At 46.0% G+C, this 26,581-nt stretch overlaps 1 protein-coding gene across 1 annotated transcript; it reads right to left on the minus strand.

The window, feature by feature from the left end:
- Positions 1 to 773: 773 nt before the first annotated feature.
- Positions 774 to 26,181, minus strand: LOC143989658 (uncharacterized). The gene is made up of 7 exons (XM_077489916.1): positions 26,108 to 26,181; positions 20,386 to 20,514; positions 19,978 to 20,112; positions 19,686 to 19,889; positions 4,989 to 5,174; positions 4,794 to 4,902; positions 774 to 4,074 (listed from the first exon to the last, which is right to left on the minus strand). Exons 2-7 carry the CDS (start codon positions 20,479 to 20,481, stop codon positions 3,164 to 3,166), a joined length of 1,641 nt encoding a protein of 546 aa, XP_077346042.1. The 5' UTR covers positions 20,482 to 20,514; positions 26,108 to 26,181; the 3' UTR covers positions 774 to 3,163.
- Between the last annotated feature and the right edge of the window lie 400 nt (positions 26,182 to 26,581).

A 26,581-nucleotide genomic window follows, 5' to 3' on the forward strand; every position in this document is an offset into this window, starting at 1 on the left:
CTCATTCCTGGTTATGGAAATGTATGATATTACTAGTCCGGTATCGGCAAACACCAAGATTAGATATTTTACAGGCATGGCCAATGCTGGAAATTGCCAAACACCAAATTATGTTTTTTAGGGAAACCTTCCCAAACCTGCCTACAATGGTGGAATCATTTGCCAAAGAGACCAGCAGTACCCTTCTGGAACATTCTGGTGAAGACTAAGTGCGCTCTCAGATATCCTCACAGGGCGAGCTTTCCAAACTGAGGATTGGATGGTTTCCATATACGCCCACTATTTTTGCTGGGCTCCACTATCCCACCTATGAAGAGAGTCCAGAGAGAATCCACTCGCTGATCCCTATAGCTAGAATGACCCCGGAAGTGATATGTATTAGGTTACTTCCGGGTTCATTGCTATCATTCCTGACTGGTGTGGCCGGTGATGCTGTGAATTATTATTATTACACAGGATTTATATAGCACCAACAGTTTTCACAGCATTTTAAGTCCTAGAGGTGAGCATTGGAGGAGGTAACAAGGGAGTTAGAGAGCAGGAGGCGTTGGGAGGAGCAGAGAGAACAATTTGGGTGATAACTGCAGATGAGGTTGGTGATGTAGCCGGGGGTCATACTGTGGATGGCTTTTGTATGTTGTGGTTAGTGTAACGGAATTACTTCCTACTCTGCTTGAGTGCTTCCATCATATACTGTATCCTCTAATTTGAAGATAGATATCAGATATTATAGCCACATGTTGCAACCAAGAACTAGGCAGGACTCATTTGGCTGCAAAGCTGGAAGACATTTATTTGAACAAACTAACACAGAATATATGCACCATAGGAGGAAATCCCCTCCTGATCATATTACCCTACCAATACCAACTGTACACAGGAATATAATTAGGACAACAGACATATACTATAAACATTACATTAATTAGCCCCCTGGATGACTGAGAGGTTTTATTCCAGGTCAGACTTGCCGACTTCTACAATGCTGAATACAGTGTACTGGACAATACACAGTATTACAAGTATTAACACAATCCACGATGGTTTGCTTAGCAGACAGACAAAAGGTGAGTAATTAGCACAAATAACAATGGATGAAAGACCGTTAGTAGACACACTAGACCTACTTGCAATAAACGCAGTATAGCAGGAAACCCCAGACAGGTGGATTGCTGATGATATCAACATCTGCTATGAGTCCCATAATGTGGAGCAGTCCTTGCTGGAAATGTGGCATCTAGGTCCTCAACATGGACCCCGGATTTACAGTCCCAGAGTCTGTGTGTCTTGGGGAGAAATTAACTTAAATCCAAAGTAACAAGACCACTCAACGGATTCCCCAGACATACACCTTAAAAGAGAAGTATTCCCTTAAATGCCAGGGCCCATAGTCAATGGATAAGAGGCTTGCTCCCAGTCCTCTCCAAAAGCCACTGCCCTAGCTAGGTCTATCACAGTTAGTATTTAGAATTTTATATGGTGGGGGAGGGGAAGCCAGTGAATGGATTGGCAGAGAGGAGCAGCAGTCATGGATCGGTTATTGAGGTGTATTAGTCTACCACCACCATTCATAATAGACTGAAGGGGGATAGCCTGTGTAAAGGTCAGCCAGTGAGGAGGAAGTTGCAGTAGTCGAGGTGGAAAATAACCAAAGAGTGAATAAGATGTTTTGTGGTGTTGTTAGTCAGGAAGGGGCGAATTATGGAAATTTTTTGAGGGGGTTAAGGTGGCAAGATGTAGCCAGTGATTGGATGAGGGGGCTGTAGGAGAGGTCAGAGTCTAGGATTACACCCAGCAGTCTGGCATGTGTGCAGGGACCAATGGTTGTACTGTTGATCTTGATGGTAAAGTCATGGGGAGGGGATCAGGAAGGAGGAAATATTACCAGCTCCGTTTTAGAAAGATTAAATTTGAGGAAATTATGGGACATGCGAGATTAAGGGGGCAAGAATGGAGCGTGATCTGCTCTCCATTATCTTCAGTGGTGGGCAGGAGGGACATGAGGGGTCTGACAGACTTCTGATGTCTCATTAAAGAGAACCGGACACAACAAAATGCTATCATATTGGGGTTTATATGGCTATAGCCACTTCAACAAAATGAGCTGCATGGATATGCAGATGGGCTAATTAGTTGAATTGCTGATTCAATTTCATTGATAACAGTCAGGTATGAAAATCGATACACTCGGACATATCTTGAGATTGTATAGATATTGTCATTAGCCAGACCTTAAATTTGTATTTCATAACCTAGGTCCCATCTTTAGCAACTCTCCTGTGATCCCCAATTTTCGGACTGATTGACACCATACCAGAGATCGGGCTTAGGTTTTATGCCACCCATCGTGTTGGGGCTTATTAAATTTTGTGATGCGGTTAGCACAGCATTGGTATTTGAGGTGAGATCACATTTGGAACTATGCCATACTAAATATTTGATATGATATTTTTGTCTCTGTGAGATAATGAATAGAACTGTTATGAAATTACGATATTTTATTTAAATATTGCCATCTGAGTGCATTTGCATGTCAATTAGTTACACTGAATTGTATATACTTTTTGTGTTCACAGTTTATCCACTAGATGTACCGATTACTCCTGAGGAAGCTATTTTGTAGTGAAACATGTCGAGTGGTATATTCTAAAGTGTTTTTAGTTACACAATTGTGTTGTGTTCTAGATGCGAGATTTCTGTGGATAATGAAATTTATCTTTTGTATGTGATTCTATTTCTTCAGAAATATTTATTTTTTGTAATAAAAATTATTCCGTGCTTGTGCACGAAATATTTGGTTATTACCTGTATGATTCTTTCTATTTGCACCTCTAAAATCCCAGGGTTTAACCGCTCCTCCCCTATTTGTGTAGTTTCTATTTGTAATTTGTCTACTTCTAACAATGGCCAACACGGTACAACACTTAATCCATGTCGTTGGTGATCTCTGATCTCCTTATGAACTGTTTTTAACATGATGAAGATCAGCCATGGAGTATATCTGAGGTGTATATCAGGGTGTGCTTCTTCCCCACATGAGAACTGTGATGTCCAGCAACATTCATATAGAAGACATTTCCCACACTCAAGGCACAAATACACTGAGGGTTGTGTGGGATCCCTGATGTTTCGGAAGACAGGACTTCTGTGAGGAACAATTCCTTCACTCAGGACAGGAAAGTGGCTTCTCCCCCATGTGCAATCTCTGATGTTTGTAAAGACTGGACTTCTGTGTAAAACATTTCCCACACTCAGGACAGGAATACGGCTTCTCCCCCATGTGAGATCTCTGATGTCTGGAAAGATTGGGCTTCATTGAAAAACTTTTCTTGCAAACAGAACAGGAATATGGCTTCTCCCCCGTGTGAGACCTCTGATGTCTGTAAAAATTGTCCTTCACTGAAAAACATTTCCCGCACTCAGCGCAGGAATACGGTTTCTCCCCAGTGTGCAACCTCTTATGTTTTTCAAGATTGGATTGAACTGAAAAACATTTACCACACTCAGAACAGGAATATGGCTTCTCACCCGTGTGAGATCTCTGATGTGTATATAAAAGTGAGCTCCGTGAAAAACATTTCCCGCACTCAGAACAGGAATATGGCTTCTCCCCCGTGTGCACTCTTTGATGTGTGTGAAGATGTGAGGTCCGTGAATACGATTTTCCACACACAGAACAGGAATACTGTTTTTCTCCTGTATGAGATATTTTATGGTCATTAAGTCTTGATTTAAAAAGAAAACACTTCCCGCACTCAGGACAGGAATAAAGCTTCTCTCCCGTGTGAGATCTTTTATGCACATTAAGTTGGGAATTAAAACGGAAACACTTCCCGCACTCAGTACAGGAAAACCTCTTATCTGTTGGAAGGACAGCACCGTCCCTCACAGTCTGAGGTTCCTCAGGATAAGAGGAATACGATGGTCCATCTACACTGTGTGGTGCCGGATGGACATTTGAGGTAGTCGGGTTTTCTCCTGGACTATACTGTGTGATGTCCTCATCTTCTACTTTACAGTCTGGAGACAAAGTGAGACAATCCTCTGAGGTTTTCCTCATCTCCCGTCCATCTACTAAAATAGAAATACAAAGAACAGACTCATTGCCATCTTCCCAACACAAGAAGTCCTGCACTTCCTTATTTAGTCCATGATTTAGTCATGAATAACAGCGGGGCTGAGCCCAACCAGAGGTCAGAGAGTGAGGATGGGGGGAGAACACCCAAGATGAAGACTGGACTGATCCTGAAGACCCCCATCATTGGGTTATTGACTCCTCCCTCATTATCACTTTCTGTTTAATGTTCCAGCATCCACATTATTAACAACATGTGAAAGTCTGTGCTCCAATCAAATCATCATATATAAAATGTCCAGCTGGTAGAAAATGGGTGTAACAAAAGAGAATACATATTATGTGTATATATAGCAGTGGGTAGAGGGTAGAGAGCAGAAGTCAGGAATGTAATTTAACATATTGCATAAGATACAGCAGATAGGACTATATAGTATCAGAATTATGTAATATACAACAAAGAGTATATAGTGCAGGGGTCAGGAGTATGTAATGTACAATATAAATGATACAGTGTAAGGGTCAGGACTCATAATATTGGTATTCAGTAATCAGTGGAAGCTTAAATGTTCACATGAGACAAGTTGCAGCAGCCCCACACCGCTGCCTCCCACTTCTTGAGACTGAATACATTGTTTCTATGTGTTTATCAGATGATGGGGGGGTCTAGGTGGACCCTCCGTACTGCTCTCTCCTTTACAATAAAGTCTCCTCTTACCCGGTGATGTGAGGGGCGGCCGATTGTCGACCAAGACGTCCTTGTGTCCCAAGTACTCCCACTCCTCCATGGAGAAATAGACAGTGACATCCTGACACCTTATAGGAACCTGACACACACAATGATACAGTCACCATCCAGACACATCCCTTGTCTGTTACTGGATAATGTCCCAGAATTCCCGGCACCGCTCACCTCTCCTGTCAGCAGCTCCATCATCTTCTTGGTGACTTCTAGAATCTTCTGTGTCTTGTGTCTTGTAGGGATCAGGGATGGGGGGGTGGTGATGGGATTCTGGATTCTCGAGGATCTTTTGGCCATATTGTGAGATCTCCTTCTTGTGTCATTTTCAGTAGATTTCTTCATTATTACTGTACAGTTCTGCGTTATACAATGATAAATATCACTCTCCCATAATCCCTCACCTCTACGGTCAGCTCTATATTTATTCTCCAGGGATTGGCCACATTGTGCCTGATTCAGCATAGGACAGACATCTCCATCCAATAATATTATTACAATGTGGTCAGATTTATAGATCATTCTAGAAGTCATATAATAGAGTCACTAATTTTTCACTAGTAAGGCTCACTGACCCACCAGGAAATGTTACCCATGGATTTAGTGGTCAGTGGGTGTGACATGCTGGTAATCATGGGTCTCACTGGTTGGATTTAACCACTTCAGGACCGCCGTATTGCCAATGTACGTCAGCACAATGGCACAGGCAGGCATAATCACGTACATCTACGTGATTGCCTTCCAGCGGGTGGGGGGTCCGATCGGACCCCCTCCCGCTGGTTACGGCGGTCCGATTCGGTCCAGGAGCGCTCCGTGATGAGGGGATGGCCGTTGGTTTTCGGCCACCCCCTCTGGATCGCTCCTGGCCAATGAGAAGCTTCCTCCCCTGTGTATTGTTTACACAGGAAGGAGGAAGTGATGTCATTCTCCTCGGGGCGGTCTTTTTGACCGGACTACGAGGAGAAGAGTAAAAGTAAGTGTGCACCAACACTACACTGACATGTAGGTACACACAGGCACACAAACCCCCCCCGATCCCCCCCCCGATCGCCCCCCGATCCCCCCCCCGCCCCCCCTCCCCCCCAGTCACAGTGTCACTGATTGCATTGATCATTTCTTTACTGATCAATGCATTCAGTGTCAGTTGTGACAGTAAAAACTGTCAGGACAGTTAGTGTTAGGTCCAGGGTAGCCCCCTATCACCCCCCAATAAAGATTTAACCCCCTGATTGCCCCTAGAGTTAACCCTTTCACCCCCTTTTGCCAGTGTCACTAAGCGATCATTTTTCTGATCGCTGCATGTGTCGCTAGGTAGCTAGTTATTTTTTTAGGTTCACCGCCAGGTTTTTATATCGCTAGGTACCCCGATATACTACCCAATAATGGGTTTAACCCCCTGATTGCCGCTAGTTAACCCTTTCACCCCCTTTTGCCAGTGTCACTAAGCGATAATTTTTCTGAACGCTGCATCAGTGTCGCTAGTGTCGCTAGGTAGCTAGTTATTTTTTTAGGTTCACCGCCAGGTTTTTATAGCGCTAGGTACCCCGATATACTACCCAATAATGGTTTTAACCCCCTGATTGCTGCTAGTTAACCCTTTCACCCCCTTTCACCAGCGATCACAGTATAAGTGTCACTGGTGACGCTGGTTAGCCAGTTAGTTATTTAGGTTCCCCGTCAGGTTTTTATATAGCGCCAGGGACCCCCATATACTACCTAATAAAAATTTGAACCCCCTGATTGCTCCTAGTTAACCCTTTCACCACTGATCACCGTATAAGTGTTAAAGGTTTAACCCCCTGATCACCCGGCGGGTGATATCAATTAGGTTTTAGGGTCAGGGTCTGCGTCGCCCCAGGCAGCGCTAGGTTAGTGCCAGTACCGCTAACACCCACACGCAAAGCATACACCTCCCGTAGTGGTATAGAATCTGAACAGATCAATATCTGATCTGATCAGATCTATACTAGCGTCCCCAGCAGTTTAGGGTTCCAAAAAAACGCATTGTTAGCGGGATCAGCCCAAATACCTGCTGGCACCTGCGTTTTGCCCCTCTGCCCAGCCCACCCAAGTGCAGTATCGATCGATCACTGTCACTTACAAAACACTAAACACATAACTGCAGCGATCGCAGAGTCAGGCCTGATCCCTGCCATCGCAACTTGTGGCAAAATATAAAATATTCCATGGACTCAACATGCCTCTCAGTAAATAGCTTGGGGTGTCTACTTTCCAAAATGGGGTCATTTTGGGGGGTTTTGTGCTATTTTGGCATTTTATGGCCTTCGAAACTGTGATAGGTAGTGAGGAGTTAAATCAAAAATTTGCACCCTTAGAAATCTTGAAGGTGGTGATTGGTTTTCGGGGTGCCGTGCGCGACTAGACTCCCAAAAAGTCCCACACATGTGGTATCCCCATACTCGGGAGAAGTAGCGGAATATATTTTGGGGTGCAATTCCACATATAACCATGGCATGTGTGAGCAATATATCATTTAGTGACAACTTTTTGTAAAAAAAAATTTTTTTTTTTTTTTTTGTCATTATTCAATCCCTTAGGACAAAAAAAATAAATATTCAATGGGCTCAACATACCCATCAGCAATTTCCTTGGGGTGTCTACTTTCCAAAATGGGGTCATTTGGGGGGGATTTGTACTGCCCTGCCATTTTAGCACCTCAAGAAATGAGATCGGCAGTCATAAATTAAAAGCTGTGTAAATTCCAGAAAATGTACTCTAGTTTGTAGACGCTATAACTTTTGCGCAAACCAAAAAATATACGCTTATTGACATTTTTTTTACTAAAGACATGTGGCTGAATAAATTTTGCCCTCAATGTATGACTAAAATTTAGTTTATTCAATTTTTCTTATAACAAAAAGAAGAAAATATCTTTTTTTTTCAAAATTTTCGCTCTTTTTCCATTTATATCGCAAAAAAAAAAAAATCGCAGAGGCAATCAAATACCATCAAAAGAAAGCTCTATTTGTGGGAAGAAAAGGACGCAAATTTCGTTTGGGTGCAATATTGCATGACCGCGCAATTACCAGTTAAAGCAGCGCAGTGCGAAATTGCAAAAAGACCTCTGGTCCTTAAGGTATTTATTGGTCCGGAGCTGAAGTGGTTAAGCTGAAATTCCTCTCTTCTATACACAATGCCAGCACCTTATGCTACAACCAAATATCATACGTACCCTTCATGTATTCATAGTACTTGTGTGCAGGGCCACTGATAAGGGGGTACCACCGCTCCCCCAATGTATGGGGCCCGGGCCCTCTCAGTTCCAGAAGGGGAGCCCGGGAAGCTAAAACGTCCATTTGCAGCTGCTAAGCTACATTCTATTTGCTTCCTATCATTCTATCGGCTCAGTGCTCTGCATGTTAGCTGCACTCCCTCTCTGCTCTCTGTGTGACTCGTTCATGTTCCCTTCTGATTGTAACTTTGTTTCTCTTCACTTTCTCCATCCAGATTCTTGCCATACTCACTCTGCTTCTCAGATATGCCCATCTCCCTTCCTTGAAATCAACCTCCGATCCTTCTCCCTGATATCTCTGATTGTGTCTTGGTGTCTCCCTGCAGTCCTTCACTCATGTGCTCCTCATTCTGTCCCATCTATCCTGCCTCCTGTCTGCCCAGCCTATATATATCCCCTACTGATGGTCCACAAGTATATCTACCCACACCCGTGATACCACCACTGTGCTCCTGGATATGTGCAGAGAAAATCCTGTAGCTGCCACTTAAATAAAACAAATATGTGAAACAATAAATACATTTTTATATATATTCCCTGTTCTCTCCTTGTCACTCTTCTGACACAGCTGTATTCTGGCTTCCCACTCCTCTCCCACTATACATATGTAGCTAGGCTTCCCACTCCTCTCCCACTATACATATGTAGCTAGGCTTCCCACTATATGTAGCTGGGCTTCCCACTATATGTAGCTGGGCTTCCCACTATATGTAGCTGGGCTTCCCACTATATGTAGCTGGGCTTCCCACTCCTCTCCCACTATATGTAGCTGGGCTTCCCACTATATGTAGCTGGGCTTCCCACTATATGTAGGTGGGCTTCCCACTCCTCACCCACTATATGTAGCTGGGCTTCCCAATCCTCTCCCACTATATGTAGCTGGGCTTCCCTCTCCTCTCCCACTATATGTAGCTGGGCTTTCCACTTCTCTCCCACTATATGTAGCTGGGCTTCCAACTCCTCTCCCACTATATGTAGCTGGGCTTCCAACTCCTCTCCCACTATATGTAGCTGGACTTCCAACTCCTCTCTCACTATACATATGTAGCTAGGCTTCCCACTCCTCTCCCACTATACATATGTAGCTAGGCTTCCCACTCCTCTCCCACTATACATATGTAGCTAGGCTTCCCACTCCTCTCCCACTATATGTAGCTGGCCTTCCCACTATATGTAGCTGGGTTTCCCACTATATGTAGCTGGGCTTCCCACTATATGTAGCTGGGCTTCCCACTCCTCTCCCACTATATGTAGCTGGGCTTCCCACTATATGTAGCTAGGCTTCCCACTATATGTAGCTAGGCTTCCCACTATATGTAGCTGGGCTTCCCACTATATGTAGCTGGGCTTCCCAATCCTCTCCCACTATATGTAGCTGGGCTTCCCAATCCTCTCCCACTATATGTAGCTGGGCTTCCCAATCCTCTCCCACTATATGTAGCTGGTCTTCCCACTTCTCTCCCACTATATGTAGCTGGCCTTCCCACTATATGTAGCTGGGTTTCCCACTCCTCTCCCACTATATGTAGCTGGGCTTCCCACTATATGTAGCTGGGCTTCCCACTCCTCTCCAACTATATGTAGCTGGGCTTCCCACTCCTCTCCAACTATATGTAGCTGGGCTTCCCAATCCTCTCTCACTATATGTAGCTGGGCTTCCCAATCCTCTCCCACTATATGTAGCTGGGCTTCCCACTCCTCTCCCACTATACATATGTAGCTAGGCTTCCCACTCCTCTCCCCCTATATGTAGCTGGGCTTCCCACTATATGTAGCTGGGTTTCCCACTCCTCTCCCACTCTATGTAGCTGGGCTTCCCACTCCTCTCCCACTATATGTAGCTGGGCTTCCCACTCCTCTCCAACTATATGTAGCTGGGCTTCCCACTCCTCTCCAACTATATGTAGCTGGGCTTCCCACTCCTCTCCAACTATATGTAGCTGGGCTTCCCACTCCTCTCCAACTATATGTAGCTGGGCTTCCCACTCCTCTCCCACTATATGTAGCTGGGCTTCCCACTCCTCTCCAACTATATGTAGCTGGGCTTCCCACTCCTCTCCAACTATATGTAGCTGGGCTTCCCACTCCTCTCCAACTATATGTAGCTGGGCTTCCCACTCCTCTCCAACTATATGTAGCTGGGCTTCCCACTCCTCTCCAACTATATGTAGCTGGGCTTCCCACTCCTCTCCAACTATATGTAGCTGGGCTTCCCACTCCTCTCCAACTATATGTAGCTGGGCTTCCCACTCCTCTCCAACTATATGTAGCTGGGCTTCCCACTCCTCTCCCACTATATGTAGCTGGGCTTCCCACTATATGTAGCTGGGCTTCCCACTCCTCTCCCACTATATGTAGCTGGGCTTCCCAATCCTCTCCCACTATATGTAGCTGGGCTTCCCAATCCTCTCCCACTATATGTAGCTGGGCTTCCCAATCCTCTCCCACTATATGTAGCTGGGCTTCCCAATCCTCTCCCACTATATGTAGCTGGGCTTCCCAATCCTCTCCCACTATATGTAGCTGGGCTTCCCAATCCTCTCCCACTATAAATATGTAGCTGGGCTTCCCAATCCTCTCCCACTATAAATATGTAGCTGGGCTTCCCATTCCTCTCCCCCAGTCTGGTTCCCTTCACTATATGTAACTGGGCTTCCCACTATATGTAGCTGGGCTTCCCACTCCTCTCCCACTATATGTAGCTGGGCTTTCCAATCCTCTCCCACTATATGTAGCTGGGCTTCCCAATCCTCTCCCACTATATGTAGCTGGGCTTCCCAATCCTCTCCCACTATATGTAGCTGGGCTTCCCACTATATGTAGCTGGGCTTCCCACTCCTCTCCCACTATATGTAGCTGGGCTTCCCACTCCTCTCCCACTATATGTAACTGGGCTTCCCACTATATGTAGCTGGGCTTCCCACTCCTCTCCCACTATATGTAGCTGGGCTTCCCACTCCTCTCCCACTATATGTAGCTGGGCTTCCCACTCCTCTCCCACTATATGTAGCTGGGCTTCCCACTATATGTAGCTGGGCTTCCCATTCCTCTCCCCCAGTCTGGTTCCCTTCAGTTCACTTCTTCTATTCTATACAACTCTTCTCTCCCCTCCCTACACTGGCATCACCAAATCTATATATCACTGATCAACTTTTTCTATTTAACTGTTCACTGACTGATCTAGTTAAAGCAGAACTTCACCTAAAAGGGGAAATTCCGCTTTAAGTCTCCCCCTTCTCTGCCACATTTGGCATGAAATTTTTATTGGGGTGGAGCAAAGTACTTGGTTTTGAAAGGTACCTGCTCCCAATTCCTCTCAGATTGCCTAGGTGATCTAAGCAAAAGTTCTTTCTTCCTCCCTGCCTGCAGCCTTCTGGGACACATCACAGGTCCAAGAAGACTCCAGGGCCAGTTAGATAGAGCAGCGTGGCTTGCGCATGCACAGTGGGCAGGTGGCTGTAAAGCAGAAAGCAGAACAGCCAGCTGCCCACAGTTAAGATTTCAACACCAGGAACAAGAAGACTAGTGAAGAACTAGCCCTGGTGAGGAAGGTGCTGGACAAGTCTCCTTTTATTAAAAGCCAACAGCTACAGAATTTGTTACTGCTGACTTTTGATTACATAGTAGGCAAGGTTGAAAAAAAGACACAAGTTCAACCTATATGTGTGATTTGTCAGTATTACATTGTATATCCCTGTATGTTGTGGTCGTTCAGGTGCTTATCTAATAGTTTTTTGAAATTATCCATGCTCCCCGCTGAAACCATTGCCTGTGGAAGAGAATTCCACATCCTTACCGCTCTTAGGCCGCGTACACACGGGCGGATTGTCTGCCCAACTAAGTTCGGCAGACAATCCGACAAACAGTCCGTTCAAAATTAGCATGAACGGACTTGACCACACACGATGAGCAGACAGTCCGCTGAAAGCGTGCGTGATGACGTGTACAGCACGTACAACTGGACTAGAAAAACGACGTCCTATACACTGCAATGCAACCTTCGGCCGTGTAAACCCTTTCTGAGCATGCGCCATACTTAGTCCGTCCAACTTGCCTACACACGAGCGGACTGTCCGCTGAAACCAAGTTTGGACGGACAAAACCAAGTTTGAACGGACTGTCTTACGGAAATTCCGTAAGACTTTGTTCGTCAGACTGTCCGCTGAAAAAGTCCGCTGAAGCCCACACACGAGCGGATTGTCCGCTGAAACACTGTTCAGTGGACTAAGTTGGGCAGACAGTCCGCCCGTGTGTACGCGGCCTTACAGTAAAGAACCATCTACGCATTTTAAAGTTAAACCGCATTTCTTCTAATTTTAGTAAATGGCCGTTCAGCGCTCGTAACCTTTCCTCATAACTAAGATGCTCCAGTCCTTTTATTAGCTTTGTTGCCCTTCTCTGGACTCTTTCCAGTAAATCCTTCCTGAGGAATGGTGCCTAGACCTGGACGGCATACTCCAGGTGCGACCGGACCAGAGTCTTGTAGAGCAGGAGAATTATCGTTTTATCTCTGGATTTAATCCCCTTTTTAATGCATGCCAATATTCTGTTTGCTTTGCTTGCAGCAGCTTGGCCTTGCATACCATTGCTGAGCCTGTCATCTACTAGGACCCCCAGGTCCTTTTCCATCCTAGATTCCCCAGAGGTTCCCCCCCTAGTGAGTAGATTGCATTCATATTTTTGCCACCCAAATGCATTATTTAAAAATTTTCAACATTAAACCTCATTTGCCATGTAGTTGCCCACCCCATTATTTTTTTCAGATCTTCTTGCAAGGTTTCCACATTCTGCGGAGAAGTTATTTTCCTGCTTAACTTAGTATAGCCCACAAATACAGAGATTGAACTGTTTACCCCATCCTCCAGGTCGTTTATGGACAAATGAAAAAGGATTGGTTCCAGCACAGAACCCTTGGGGACCCCACTACCTACCCCGGACCATTCTGAGTACTCCCCATTTATCACTACCCTCTGAAATCACCCCTGCAGCCAGTTTTTAATCCATGTACTCACCCGATGGTCCATGCCAATGGACCATACTTTGTACAGTAAACGTTTATGGGGAACTGCATCCAATCATTTTGCAAAATCCAGATACACAACATCTACGGCCTTCCTTAATCTAGATGACAGCTCACCTCCTCATAGAAGTTTAATAGATTTGTTTGGCAAGAACAATTCTTCATGAATCCATGGTGATTACTGCTAACGATACCGTTGTCATTGCTAAAATCCTGTATATAGTCCCTTATCATCCCCTCCAGGAGCTTGCATACTATTGATGTTAGGCTAACTATTGATGTTAGGCATCCCAGGGATGCATCTTGGCCCTTATTGTTTAAATATTGGTGCTACATTGGCTTTTCTCCAATCAGCTGGTACAATTCCCATCAGTAGACTGTTCATAAAAATTAGGAACAATGGTCTGGCAATTACTTGACTGAGTTCCTTAAGGACCCTCGGGTGCAAGCCATCTGGACCCAGTGACTAATTAATGTTAAGTTTGTTTAAGTCTATTTCTAATTCTGTCCTCTGTTAGCCATGAGGGTGCTTCCTGTGAGGTGTCAGGAGGATAAACATTGTTGTTTTGGTTACTGAAGCCCCTCGATTCCCTCGTGAAGACTGATGAGAAGAATAAATTCAATACCTTCACCATCTCCCCATCCTTAACTAACCAGATTCCCTTCATCATTCTTTATGGCACCAATATGATCTGACCTCCCTTTCTTACTATTTATGTACTAAAAGAATTTCTTGGGATTTTTTTGCTCTCCTCCGCTATGTGTCTTTTGTGTTCTATCTTAGCCGCCCTGATTGCTGCCTTACATTTCTTGTTGTATTCTTTGTAAAGTTGGAATGCTCATGATGATCTCTCAGCCTTGTATTTTTTGAAAGCTTTCTCCTTTGCTTTTATATTCATTTTTACATTGGAGTTAAGCCACCCAGGACTTTTATTAGCTCTTTTAAATTTATTTCCCTTCGGGATGCACTGGCTAATACCCTTATTTAAAATGCTCTTAAAGCATACCCATTTTCCTCTGTGTTTTTTGCTCCCATTTAGTATCTTCTAGCAAGGATCGCTAATCGTAGTTTAGGGAAATTCAGTGCCTTTGTATTCCCCTTATGTTTCCTATTTGTGCGATTTATACTGGCACTAATTGACCTGTGATCCCTGTTTTGGAAATTGCCCCATTTTTCCACATCCGTGATCGGGTCTGTATTGTCAGTAATCAGTAGGTCTAGGAACGCTTTGTTTCTAGTTGGTACATATGACAGGAGTGACTTTGGGTCGGGGGTTTGTGGAACTCAGCTTGCTCTGGAGAGTTCTGGAGGCTCCTTGTCCAGCTTCCCCAAACCCTCTTATGTGTAAATCACTCTGTGTCTCTCAGACTCTGACCACGCAGCTAAATTTATCGCTATGGGGACGTGGCCATCTATCTCAGATCACTGACCCAACAGGAACTTACCAACTCCCCTTCTGGAAAGCAATACAATTACACCATTTCCTCCATTCCCTCCCTAGACCCCAAGACTTTATGCGCCAGCAGACTTCATTTGAAGACCTATGTTCAGGAACCTACCCGCTAGCCCGCATATTATCCCAAACGTACTCACTGTTAATCACTCCAGAAGAACAACCACATTTACCCTGTCTGACAAAATGGGAAAAAGACCTAAACTAACACAAAAGCAATGCATTATCACAGCCCTTAAATCCTCTCTTTGTACTAAAATGCAAGAATCTAATTTCAAGCTACTCAACTGCTGGTACCTGACACCTTCCAGGCTACAAAGATGCTTTCCCTCCTCCTCGAGCCAGTGCTGGCGCTGTGCCGAAGAGGAGGGAACTTTGATCCATATCTTAAAGGAATGCTGGGGAGAGGTCCGTCGTATCACTCAGAAGTTCATGGCCTATGTCATTCGGGATGATGCCTAATTTTTCCTACTGCATCACTCAAAGATCTCTATTAAAACATATAGGAGCTCACTTGTGTGCCACTTACTCAATGTAGCAAAGGCGTGTATTCCCCTCTGTTGGAAACAACACTCTCCCCCAGCCGCTGTACACTGGCTGCGGAGGGTGGAGGAGGTGAAGAAAATGGAGGACCTATTCCTCACTGCACAACATAAACAAGAGGCCTATAAAAAGACCTGGGGTATATGGAAAATCTTTATATTCTCAGATGAAGGTCAGCACTTGATGGGGATCTAACCCATTCCCATCTCCTTTGAGAATCTGCAAATTCCCGTTACCGCCATGTCTTCTTTACTTTCCTTTTTTCTTGCACTCTCTGCCCCCCCTCCCTGCCCCCACCTCAATAAACTCTGGGTTCCCCCTCTCATGAAAAGTGGGAGGAGTGGGGGGAGAGCGCCCGGACATTGCGGACACCTGAGCGAGTTTTGACTTGAGCGAGTGTGTCTTCTGTCGGAGACAGTCGCTGAGTACAATATTGCTTGCTAACACATGATCTGTGAACTGCTCTGTATGTTTTCATCACCTGCATAACCTATGTAGTCATGGTATTGTACACGTTTATATTTGTAATGTGGGGCCCCGCCCCTGTTTAGAGTTGAATAAAATTCATATTTGAAAAAAAAAAAATCACCCTGTGTCTCTAATAGGAGCACAGGGTGAATGAGAACCCACTATGATCTCTGCTAGTCAGGTTCAATGCTGTATATAGTGCTGGTTCTGGCCAGAGGAAGCATAGATGGCGGACCAAGACCTGATTGAGGATAGAGGGTTCGTCACAGTGCATTTACCATCTGACCCATGAAATTGTCCTGCAGGACATTTAGGAAATATTGAGCTTTAGATGAGTGCACGGTTCCTTCCAGCCAGTCTATGTCTGGATAATTAAAATCCCCCATTATGATAACACTTCCCATCCTTGCTGCTAATCCAAATTGTGATAGGAGGTCCGTCTCCCCCTCCTCCCTCAGGTTAGGGGGCCTATAGCATACTCCCAGTATTACTTTCCCCTTAGTTTTCTCCCTTTGTAGCTCTAACCATAAGGATTCAACCTCCTCCCCACTCCCTTAGTGATATTGTCTTTCACATTCACTTGTACATAATTTTTGATATACAGGCATACCCCTCCCCCTTTTTTTTACCCTCTCTATCCTTGCGATATAGGGAATACCCTTGAATGGTTGCCAGTCAATCATGAGAGCTGTTGAACCAAGTCTCTGAAATTCCCACAAAATTCAAATCCTCCTCGTACAACAGTAGCTCTAGTTCTCCCATCTTACATAGTTACATAGTTAATAAGGTTGAATAAAGACACCAGTCCATCCAGCTCAACCTGAGTGAGTGTCTGCAATTGTCCCTATCCCTGCACATTGTACACTCACATCGGTCCCTACCCTCAAGGAGCCCACAATCCAAGGTCCCCATTCATATACTAGGACCAATTTTGGACAGAAGCCAATTAACCTACCTGCATGTCTTTTGTAGGGTGGGAGGAAACCGGAGTACCCGGAGGAAACCCACGCAGGCACAGGGAGAACATGCCAACTCCAGGCAGGTAGTGTCATGGTTGGGATTCGAACCAGCGAACCTTTTTACTGCTAGGCGAAAGTGCTAACCACTACACCACTGTGCCACCCCCTACACCACCACTACACCACTGTGCCATCTTGTCCTCCAGACTCCTGGCATTGATGAATATGCCACGTAGTTTAGACCAATTACATACTATCTCCTTATTGGGTCTTCTGAGGTTGCAAACAGGACTTGTTACTGTACTTACTTCGCGTTTAGGTGCTTTAATCAATCTACCACTTATGCTCTCAATACTATCCTCTGGAATTTATTCCACGCTGGCTATCTCTACCTCTGGATCCCCCCCCCCCCCCCCCCGTTGCCTAGTTTAAAAGCCCCTCTAACTTGTTGGCCATCTTCACCTTCACCATTTAGGTGTAGACTGTCTCTGCTAAAGAGCTGGTAACTGACTGAGAAGTCAGCCCAGTTCTCCAGGAACGCAAACCCCTCCTTACTACACCAGCTCCTCAGCCACTTGTTTACTTCCCTAATCTCCCTCTGCCTTTCTGGTGTGGCTCGAGGTACCAGTAGTATTTCTGAGAATACTACCTTGGAGGACTTTTTCCTCAATTTTGCTCCTAAGTCCCTAAAATCATTGTTTTAGGACACTCTATCTTCCTCTGACATTGTCATTGGTGCCAACGTGCACCATGACATCCGGGTCTTCCCCAGCCCCTCACAGTAATCTGTCCACAAGGTGTGCTGAACCTGAGTGGTGGGTAGACAACATACAGTTCAGTGCTTCAGGTCTTTGTAACAGATTGCCCTCTTTGTTTTTCTAAGAATTGAGTCCCCTACCACAAGAATCTGTCTTTCCTTTCCCTTGGCTTTACTCCCACCATCACTAGAGGAGTTATTCCCCAGGCAGCTAGGGGAATCACTCAGCTCCAGCAGTACTGGTCCCTGACTGGTTTCACCAATGTCACGCAACGGGGCGTACTTATTGGCATTTTCCAGCCCAGGACCGGTCTCCCTGGCACTTTCCCCTCTACCCTTCCTGACTGTCACCCATCTACTCTATGATCCCAACTCTCCTTTAGTATTTCTTTTTCTAGAGAGATTTCCCAATTTAATTTCACTGCTAATCCAATTGCATTCACAATTCCAGGCCTGTCTCCTTCCCCTACCTAAAATAGCCTTTAGGGCTTGTTCACACCACTTGTGGTGCAGGAATACATGTAAGAGCGGCCATTTTTCTGTACAGTAAGGAAACGCACTGCCCTCTGCAGATGTACGCAGTTGCCACATGTAGTTAGATACAACACACTTTTAAAAAATCATGAATTCCCATATGTTAGACAGCCCATTGTGAGTAGAGTGCTATACAAAAAAAAAATACCACATTCTGGCCCTCACAACAACTTAGAAAAACCAGAAATTTGATATTTTCAGGGGGGCCCTGTCAGGTAGGCTGTACAGGGCCCCGTGATATCTAACAACGGCCCTGCTTGATTGGATGTCATTATTGATTAGAAGAGGGTTTCTCAACCAGAGGTTCTACCGTAATTCACCATTGTGGAGGATGTATATCTGTCCAATGGACACTGACAGTGAGTACTGACAAGGGGCATGGATACCCGATGCCTCCCCTGTAATTCCAGCTTCTATGACATCACTGAAGAGGGTGGAGCGGGACTAGAGGAGGGCGTGCAGCATGTGAGAAGCATCTGCTCACCCTTTCTTATCAGTGACTATTGATTCCAGCAGGTGTAGAATGCTGTAGGGAGGCAAGCACAATAGGTGAAATGTGTGCAGCATACCTGCACTCCCTCTAATCCTAACTGTACTCCAGTGATCCCCACCGGCCCCTCGCTTCTGTCCATCCCAGGTACTTGTGTGTGACATCACCTGGGATGGATGAGAGAGGAGAGCTGGCTGGGATCAGCGCACCATAACAGACATGTGCCCGCAGCTTCCCTGTGCAGCTCTGCATGTGGAGGAAAATAAACAGTACTACATATCCCCTGTTCCCTAGCCTGGTGTCCACCCTGTACCATGACCTGGTGACCTCCTTTTGCCCTGACCCAGTGACCCCCTTTTGCCCTGACCCGGTGACCCCCCCGTTCCCTGACCTGATGACTCCCCTGTGCCCTGACGACACCATTGTGCCTTGACTTGGTGATTCCCCTGTACTCTTTCCTGAGGACATTCCTGTGCCCTAACCTGGTGACTCCCCTGTGCCCTGACAACACCCCTGCCCTGGTGAAGTGACTCCTCTGTGTGTTGTCATGGTGACTCTCCTGTGCTCTGCCTTGGTGACTCCCCTATGCCCTGTCCTGGTGACACCCCTGTTCCCTGACAAAAACCCCTGCCTTGGTGAAGTGACTCCTCTGTGTGTTGTCATGGTGACTCCCCTATGCCCTGTCCTGGTGACACCCCTGTGCCCTGACCTGGTGACACCCCTAAATTTAGTTGAAGATGGAAATTGTGTGTGCATATCACAAATTGAACCCAGAATTTAACATTTGTGCAGAAAAAAGCCATTAAAGCATTTGTTAACCCCAAACAATATTCTGCTCCTGCCCCTTTGCTACCAATCGGTGCTGCGCTGCCACAGGGTGAAAGATCACAGATTCATCTTCTGACGTATCTTGCATACGTCAGAGGGAATCTGGGTCCCTCCTACTCAGCTCTCTCGGCGCTGGACAGCAAAGAAGAGGGGGTACATGCCCAAGTTTATAACACCAGATTACAAGGTATTTGAAATTAAAAAAACAAATGACACGCTGCAATGCTTGTAAAAGCATGTAATGTGTGTCAGATCAATATGTGGCAATTGGGTTAACAACCACTTTAAAGAAGTACGTTTTAATATTTATTCTATTATTTAATGCTATTTCTAAAAACAATAATTGTTATATCAACAGCTCACTGATCACACCGATGTTCCATGGGGTGTTGATCTGAAAATTATTTTAGGGGTTCCCCCGAGATCTCAAATTTTTTGCCAAGGGTTCCTCAAAGGCAAAAAAGTTGAGAAACACCAGATTAGAAGAACATTAGAAGACCTATAGAGACTCCAAATACATCCCAGTGTACAGCGGAGTCAGATTTAACCCCTTCATTACACTCACCTCTCCAGTCAGCAGGCTGAGGATCTCCAGGGTGAGGTTCAATATCATCTCATTGCGGGGAAATTCCTTCCTTACATTCTTCACAAAACTCAAATTCTGCTGATGGTCCATCATGACGTCCTTGTAGAGATCCTTGTGTCCTTCTAAATACTCCCACTCCTCCATGGAGAAATAGACAGTGACATCCTGACACCTTATAGGAACCTGACACACACAATGATACAGTCACCATCCAGACACATCCCTTGTCTGTTACTGGATAATGTCCCAGAATTCCCAGAATCCTCCTCACCTCTCCTGTCAGCAGCTCCATCATCTTCTTGGTGACTTGTAGAATCTTCTCCATGTTGTGTCTCTCAGGTTTGAGGGAGTCACATGGAGGCACTGTGATGGTCATATGATCACCTGACTTCACAAGAGGAAATCTCTGTATTGAGGAACCAATAGGAATATCATGTTAGAATCCCAGAATCCTCCTCACCTCTCCGGTCAGGTCTGTGTTTTATTAATAGAGATAAGAGTAATGTCATGTGACCTCCCAGAATCCTCCTCACCTCTCCGGTCAGGTCTGTGTTTTATTAATAGAGATAAGAGTGATGTCATGTGACCTCCCAGAATCCTCCTCACCTCTCCGGTCAGGTCTGTGTTTTATTAATAGAGATAAGAGTGATGTCATGTGACCTCCCAGAATCCTCCTCACCTCTCCGGTCAGCAGGTAGATGATCTCCAGGGTGAGGTTTTGTATCTTCTCAGTCATGTGACTCCGGTCCTCCTCCATCCTCATTGGTGCCGTCATTTGATCTATACAGGTCTCCTTGTAGACGGATAACTTTGGGAAATGAAAGTAAGAATTATATGGATGGTATTGATTACACAATAATAGGATGTGGATGTGAGGGGGGTCATAACAGGACTGCTGTACATTGAAGAACTACTGAGCCATGATAACACATTTAGTTTGGACTGTTTAGTGTTTTATACATCCCCAGGACCCTCTTGGCCTCATGGATCAGAAATCCCCTTTCCTCTGTTGGGTTTGTTTGGTTTCTGAACTGGCTTTGATTAGTTTTAGATCTGCAGACAAGGAATGATAAATGTGATTCTTCCTTTGACTTGTTTGCTCTGAGTCATTGCTGTGAGGTCAATGTCGGGTCATCGTGATGTCCAGGAAGGGGAACGTAATGACATTTGGCCAGAGTTGCTGGATAATCAGGATAATTGTCAGATATAGTTGGGCCGAACACCCCCTTGTTCAGTTTGCACCAGAACTCCCAAACATGTAAAAAGTTTGTAGACACTATAACTTTTGCGCAAACCAATTAATATACTCTTATTGGGATTTTCTTTTTACCAAAAACAAGTAGCAGAAAGCATGTTGGCCTAAAATGATGAAGAAATTCGATTTTATACACTTGTTTATTTGATGTTTTATAGCAGAAAGTAAAAAATATATTTTTTTGTTTTTGTTTTTTAAATTGTTGCTTTTATTTTTTGTTTACAGAGCAAAAAAATAAAAACCCCAGAGGTGATCAAAACCACCAAAAGAAAGCTCTATTTGTGGGAAAAAAGGACATCAATTGTATTTGGGTACAGCGTCACACGACCGCACAATTATCCATTAGAAACCATCCCCCATCTATACCAGGCCACATGCCCTCAACATGGGTGAAGTGCTTTGAGGCAGGAGGGCTCTGCCCCCCCCACCCCAAAGCACCTTGTCCTCATGTTGACGGAAACAAAGGCCTCTTCCCAACAACCGTGAGCTGTGGTTGAGGGGGTATGTGGGCAGGGGGCAGTGGCGTAACTAGAACCTTCAGGGCCCCGATGCAAGAAACCATAAAGGGCCCCCCTGAACCCCAGCCAGGGCCCTTCCCTCCGAGTCCGGCAGTGGAACTCCAGGGTGGAGTGGTCACGGGTATGACCTTTGTGAGCCCTGTAGTTCCACCACTGGTATCAGTATTTTTTTTTTACATTTTTAGGTGCCCCATTGGGGGACTGTCCCTAGGCAGGATGGGGTCCCTGTCCCCAGAAGAGATGAGGTCCTTTTCTCCAGGGCAGATGAAGTTACTGCCCCCAAGTGAGAAGGGGTCCCTGTCCCCAGGGGAGGTGGGGGTCCCTGTCCCCACTTGAGAAGGGGTCCCTGTCCCCAGGGGGAGATGGAGGGGGTATGTAATAGTGTGTGGGGTATGGGGTCCTCTCACTCGCCATGACCAAGCTGCAGGCCGCGCACTCATCCATGTTGGCCTGGGCTCCATCCAGTGTGCTGGACGGGTGATCAGCATATCTCCCAGAAAGACCTTTCATCATCTGTGTATGACGGGGGAGGAGGGGGGCTGGCAGACAAGCCTGCAGTGTCCTCCGGGGGGCTCTCATAGGGCTGCAATGCATCTGTGTGCTTAAAGTTTGTTTACCCAGGAGAAGTATGCAGTGCAGTGTGGGCCGGACTCGGGGGGGCGGGACTCTGGCTGGGGAGAACAGACATCGGACTGAGCGGCAATGCATGGAGCAGGAGAGGGGTACTCTGGGGAGTCGGTCGAGGACACAGGTCATGCGGGGAATGCACAACTAAAGAGCAGCCAGTGCGATAGTCGAGCATGGAGCTCTGCTAGTCACCATCCACCTCCAGCCACACGTGTGCATGGTGCACTGGTACCCCTAGCTGCCTATGCTGCTGCCGGCCATATGTAGAGGGGGCTGCATGGGCCCCCTGCATCACATGGCCCAGTTGCGGTTGCGACTGCTGCACCCCCTATAGTTATGCCCCTGGCAGGGGGTTTATCATAATCTGGAAGCCCCTTTTAACAAGGATGCCCCCAGATCCTGCCCCCCATGTGAATGATTATTCAAACCAAAAAAGTGATAAAGGGAATAAAGTCAGTACAACAGTTTTTGATAATTCCTTTTTTTTTAAATTAAAAAAAACAATGTCCCCTGATGTAGATCCATCATCAATCACAATGCCCACTGCACCGATGGACCCAAAAAATTTAAAAATGCTACGCCCGCGACAAATGCTAACCGCCGAATGCCTGCTCTTCTGTTTGACTGTTCTTTAATAGGTAAGAGTGGGGCCACCTGGTAATGACACCTGGTGGCACCGCCTCTTGCGATGTCACTGACAATATGCAGTGGTTGGTGACATCACAAGGGGAGGTAATGCCACCAAGTGACGTCACTAGGTGGCTCCACACCTTACCTATTTAAGAACTGTCAGATGGAGGAGCAGGCATTCAGCGGTTAGCCTTAGCTGCGGGCGAATATTTTTTTTTTCCGGGTCCAGGGGTGTGGCAGAAAGCATGATTAATGATGGATCCAATCTCCAGCAGCCCGCTGACTGACAGGAGTGATGTCGCCGTCACTCTCTGCAGTAAGAGCATTAGATTTGATTGTATTGTATAGGAGGAGGATGCTGCTGCTGAAGTAGAGAGCTGTGGGGGAGGAGTCTGCCCTCCATCCAACCATCCACCCCTCTATCCATCCATCCATCCATCCCTTCCTCCATCCACCCATTTGACCATCCCTCCCTCTATCCAACCATCTCTCCCTCCATCCATCTCTTTAACCATCCCTCCCTCATCCATCCAACCACCCCTCCATCCATCCAACCAACCATCTCTTGTTCCATCCATCTAACCATCTCTCCCTCCATCCAAACATCCATCCTTGTCTCCCTCCAACCATCCCTTGCTCCATCCATAAATCTATCCCTCCCCCCATTCATCCATCCCTCCCTCCCTCTAGGCCATCAGGCCAGGGCTCTTGCATGCAGGTGGTCGAGTCCAATCATTGTAATTGCAGCCCAGGTGCAATGTACAGTCTGTCACAGACATGAATAGTTGTGTGCTGCTGTATTACTCTATAGAGTGATCATAAACATCAGTACAGCAGCGTACAACTATTTATGTCAGTGACGGGCTGTACATTTCACCTGGGCTGCAATTACACTGCATGGGCTCAGCCACCTGTGTGCAAGAGCCCTGAATCTCAATAAAAGTAATGTGAACTTTCTCTTTCTACTATCTCTCTCTTCTCAGGTTAATGTCAATTATATCCCATATGGCAGGGATATGCAATTAGCGGACCTCCAGCTGTTGCAAAACTACAAGTCCCATCATGCCTTTGCCTCTGGGTGTCATGCTTGTGGCTGTCAGAGTCTTGCTATGCCTCATGGGATTTGTAGTTCTGCAACAGCTGGAGGTCCGCTAATTGCATATACCTGCCATATGGAGTTTGGTGGTCAGTACCATCTCCAAATGCAATCTTTTCAAGATAATAAGCCATTTCGCAACTCTGCACTCTATGTAATGCATTTCTGAATACTACACTGTGTACATAGCGTGCTCCTGAATCCTGCACTGTGTACATAACGTGCTCCTGAACCCTGCACCGTGTATATAGCGTGCTCCTGAAACCTGCACTGTGTACATAGTATGCTCCTGAATGCTGTATTTAGCACACTCCTGATCTCTGCACTGGCTACGTAGCGCACTCCCGAACTCTGCACTGGCTACGTAGCGCACTCCCGAACTCTGCACTGGCTACGTAGCGCACTCCCGAACTCTGCACTGGCTACGTAGCGCACTCCCGAACTCTGCACTGGCTACATAGCGCACTCCCGAACTCTGCACTGGCTACTTAGCGCACTCCCGAACTCTGCACTGGCTACTTAGCGCACTCCCGAACTCTGCACTGGCTACTTAGCGCACTCCCGATCTCTGCACTGGCTACGTAGCGCACTCCCGATCTCTGCACTGGCTACGTAGCGCACTCCCGATCTCTGCACTGGCTACGTAGCGCACTCCCGATCTCTGCACTGGCTACGTAGCGCACTCCCGATCTCTGCACTGGGTACGTAGCGCTCTCCCGATCTCTGCACTGGATATGTAGCGCTCTCCCGATCTCTGCACTGGGTACGCAGCGCACTCCCGATCTCTGCACTGGGTACGCAGCGCACTCCCGATCTCTGCACTGTGTATGTAGCGCACTATTGAACCCTGAACTCTGCACATCGCGCACACCCCTGAACCCTGCACATCGCGCACACCCCAGAATTCTGCACATTTTGCACACCCCTGAACTCTGCACATCGCGCACACCCCTGAACTCTGTTCTTTGGTAAGAATAAAATGCAAAATATGCATTGTTAAGAAGATAAGATTGAGAAAAACTTTTCATTTGGTAGTCACATCCCCAAAAATTCTAAGCCCAAGTACACACGGTCGGAGATTTTGCCAACCAAATCCGTCGGATTTTGTCCGTCGGATTTAGTCTGACGGATTGTGTCCGAAACTGTTGCATACACACGGTCGGGCCAAGTTGTCTGATTTAGCAGTTGCCAAGAACGCGGTGATGTAATTTCGTTACGATGGGACTACATTCAGGCTAGTAGCCAATAGCTTTGATGTAGGAATTTGATCTGAGCATGCGTGGCACTTGGTCTGATCAAAATTCGCTACACATGATCGGGTTAGGTCCGACCGGCCCAGTTGGTCGGGAAATATTTCTAACATGTTGGAAAATTGGGTCCGACGGAGATTCGGACGGAATCAGTCCGATGCATACCACACACAGTCGGATTATCTGACGACACGGTCCGATAAGACGCATTCCGACGGATTCTCCGACCGTGTGTACGCGGCATAAGAAGTATCTTTTTTTTTACCTTATTGACAAAATGTGAGAAATAACATATATATATCACACAATCATTCCAAAAACACATACCACATACACTGCATATATAATTTGAGGAAAATATGCTTATAAAATAGTTTACCATTTGACAATATATATATATATATATATATATATATATCCTCAGATTTCATTTTAAAAATCTGATTACTTTACCTCAGAGCCCTTGTACTCCACTACTCCCTCAGGGGCCCCAAAGTTCCACAGCCTCAGTACCTTCTCAGAGACCCCTTAGCTCCTCTTATTGCCTCAGAACCCTCAGTATTTTCCTCCCTCTGACACCAATGATGGAACATATTCTTCATGGCAGGCTGGGGAATGTTTTCTTCCTACTGACCAGCAATGTAAGGGGCTCTATGCTCCATACTCTTGACCCCTGCACTCCATCATTGCGTTGGCTGCACATTGTAATGATTGCCCATTTTCTGCCTGTGTAGAGTAATAATTGCCCTTTGTAGGCCATGTATGGTCAGTATGGTCACTGGCTTGTCTATTTATTGTCAGATTAGAGGACCATATTAGTGGAATTTATTTCCACAATGAAGAAAATGTTTTGGGCCCATAAACAGGGAAATGTTCTGACCCTGAAGGGGTTAATCTAGGTTCCCACACTATATATGTGTGTATCGTCATCTGCTGGAGATAAAAGACATCACAGCGACTATGGAGGAAGAGGACGGACATGACGGGGGGTTACTGTGTGTAAATAGAAGATAAGATCTTATTACCTCCTCTGCTGCCACTTTCAATGATGGCTTCTCTCTACTTCGTACCTAATAGCACTTTGTGTCTTTATTCCAGGTCACTTCCTGTCTGTATTTCATAGAGACTTCCTGTCTAGGTAGACGTGAGATCACCATCTTGTGGAGTTCAGAGGAACTGCAGCCCAGAGAAACGTCTCATAATTCCTCTATATGTCTAATGCCGTGTACACACGACCGGACTTTCCGGCATACGAGGTCCGACGGGCTTCCCGTCTGACTTTTCAGCAGAGTTCCGACTGACTTTCCGAACGAACTGACTTGGCCACACACAATCACACCAAAGTGTGACGGATTTGAACGTGATGACGTTCGACCGGACTAGAATAAGGAAGTTCATAGCTAGTAGCCAATAGCTGCCCTAGTGTTGGTTTTCGTCTGTCAGACTGGCATACAGACAAATGGATTTTTTCGACCGGACTCAAGTCCATCGGAAAGATT

This window comes from Lithobates pipiens, unplaced genomic scaffold (genome assembly GCF_037356315.1).
Source record: "Lithobates pipiens isolate NorthernLeopardFrog02 unplaced genomic scaffold, aLitPip1_a1.2 Scaffold_18, whole genome shotgun sequence".
Classification (NCBI taxonomy): domain Eukaryota; kingdom Metazoa; phylum Chordata; class Amphibia; order Anura; family Ranidae; genus Lithobates; species Lithobates pipiens.